Source organism: Halyomorpha halys, unplaced genomic scaffold (assembly GCF_000696795.3).
Source record: "Halyomorpha halys isolate HHAL.00 unplaced genomic scaffold, Hhal_1.1 Scaffold1312.1, whole genome shotgun sequence".
NCBI classification, from domain to species: Eukaryota; Metazoa; Arthropoda; class Insecta; order Hemiptera; family Pentatomidae; genus Halyomorpha; species Halyomorpha halys.
The window spans coordinates 125,587-128,310 of record NW_027111762.1 but is presented as its reverse complement, the minus strand read 5'-3'; the positions used below and the strand labels follow the sequence as shown (position 1 = coordinate 128,310).

At 29.6% G+C, this 2,724-nt stretch overlaps 1 protein-coding gene across 1 annotated transcript in view; it reads right to left on the bottom strand.

The window, feature by feature from the left end:
• Positions 1–2,079: 2,079 nt before the first annotated feature.
• Positions 2,080–2,724, bottom strand: part of LOC106689252 (zinc finger protein 541) — a gene marked incomplete in the record, with an annotated part of 57,059 nt that continues 56,414 nt past the window's right edge. The window contains 1 exon segment of the mRNA XM_067049769.1: positions 2,080–2,364. Coding sequence (XP_066905870.1) covers positions 2,199–2,364 — 166 coding nt within the window.

The window sequence follows — 2,724 nt, the reverse complement described above, 5'->3', positions numbered from 1 at the left end:
TATATAATTATCTATTATATATTATATTATTTTACTTTTCATTGTACACCCCTGTTATTTTCCACTTATGTTTTTTCTTTTTTTTTTTTGTAACTATGTCAAGTGTTGGTATCTTTTTTAGCCCTGACGAAGTCCTGGCTAAGTTATTACTTAATATGCTGGAGCCATTTAGTTTTTTGCAATTTGAAACATTACCTTGATCTTTTGAATTTCTACCTTAACAGTTGTGTATTGAAGAAATTCATAAGTTCTTGTCAAAAATGTTTTTAATGAAGCTGTAAATTTGTTAGTTTAAAGTAAATTTTAATCTTCTTCAATATATTTTCATTAAGTATATATAAATGGGCCATAAAAGACAAATCAATATTCCCTAATAAAGACAACAAATCTACTTCCTTTTGTTATTTTTTAGTTCCAATAAGTTTAATTGTATTACTTATTAACTCAAATTTCAGCTTCATACTTGATAATGTATAAATTCTTTACAATGAAGTTAGCTGTGAATAGATGATAGTTAATTTATAATTATGTAATTGTAGTTGGCCATGAATATTATATAAGGAAATGGTTAGGGGTGCAATCATTGAAGAACACAAATAAGTAAAAACATATTTAATTAGTGCCAACGTTTTGGCCAGAATTTCAGGCCTTCATCAGGGCTAAGAATATAAAACAAAAATGAACAATAATGAATAAAAGGAAATACAGAATAATTGGAACAGACAATATAGATACTTATATAGTGTTGGAAGAGAATGTATAGTCTAAATATTATAAGAAGATAAAAGCTATATGAGAATAAGTAATAATGAAATTAAGAAAGAGGAAAGAAAATAATATATCCTTAAGTTGCTAGTAGATTTCAGACTGTTTGTTATGGGATCTGAAAGAAAGTCGAAGATTGTGTGTAGAGGAATGTAAGAATTTTTGGATGTTATCCAAAAGAGAGGGAATATATGTAGTGATGTGTATAAGTGGATAGGGAGGGGCTGTGAAGAACTAATGAAAGTGGTGACACAATTTTTGTAGTTGTTGATAAGTTTTATGTTTTATATGGAGTATGTTTACTTCCCCTATGGATAACATTGCTCCATTGACGTTAAAAGTTTTGTTTTGCTGTGTATGACACACATCACTGACAGTGAAAGACATGAAAGGTTGTGTAGGAAAGAGAAAAAGCATATCTTCCGACTGGTGGTTGCAATGTTTAGCTGAAAATTAATCTTGGTTTTCTGTTTTTTTCTTTCTCCTCCTATTATTCTCTATTAAACATATATCAAGCTTTTATTGCTTGATTGTTTTTTCTTGAAGTATAAAAGCAAGTATAATCTGAAATTTGTTAAAATTCTATCAATGGCTAAGAAACAAATATCAGTTTTAATTATTAAACTCATTTTTAGTCGTTATTTTCAAAAATGTGACTGCAGTTAACTTTACCAGAAATTAGAGAATCTTCGTGTGTCTACCTACATACTCATAAACTTTGCTTTAAAAAAAAAATTAAATACACAGATATCAATACGGTTTAAACTAGTGGCTTTATCTTTCATTTATACTCTATGGAAGCTGATGTATGAATTTTAAACTTTGATACTTGTAAGAGGGTTGAAAATGCATAGTAAAAAAAAAAGCTCAAAGTGTGGTGCAAAGTAACACTCTTTGATGGTAGGGGTAAACATTTAGAAGGAATCAATGAAAAACTTCAAGTATGTAGTCAGTCAGAAGTTGAACTAATCGGGCAGAATTATGTACTAATTTAAAAGTAGTGAAAACACGTGTCTATGGAGTCTCTAGGCTACATCCCTCTTTACATTTTGTTACAATGATTTTACCCTGGATAAGGCACCATTACTTGGTGTGACTATTGTAGATACTAAACTTGATGAATCAATCAATCCATAGGAGGATTGTAATAGAGCATCCTGCAATACTCAATAGTCCTTTAAAAACTTTTCTGAGAAAAACAAACAAAATTAAATTCAAAAACAAAGAAAAAATTATTTATCTCATAAGTTAGACTTTAATCTCCAGAGGTTAAGGAAAATGAAAGTTTTTCAAACATGAATTCATAAAATGTATTTATTTTTGAAAATTTAACTCATATTGTACCATCTTTAAATAAATAATATATTACAAAATAAATGCCATAAGTTTATACCACATAAACATTAAGTAAATATAAAAAATGTCAATATATATTATGAATTACGTTGTGTTGACATTGAAGAGGAAACACTACCAGTCCGTGTTAGTGATAAGATACCAGTGTCTTTGTTCAAATCTGATTTTTGCTTCTTTACTTCTGCATCTGGAGGCCGGTGCGATTTCATGTGAGCACTTCTGCTTTTTACTTTATTGAAAACCCTGTTAAAACAATAAAAAGTTGGAAATAATATGAAATTAAGGCATGATACTAAATAATACACTTCTTAGTTCTAAACTTTCATTTTTTTTTTTCTGGTTGGCTCTACAGACCTTGTACATCTTTGGCGGCCTGAACAAGCCTTCTCCACACCTGCCTATCTTGGCAGACTAAACTTTCATTTCCATATGATAGTTTATATAAAATATCCATGTAATTATAATGATATTACTGCTTCTTATAAATGAATCTTACATCAGATATATTCTAATACCAATGTGCAAGCCGGCTACTGCCAGCACTTAGCCACTGTTGGCTGATACATGAGCCCTATGCCCTATTCATCCCCTTCAGGTAAAAAA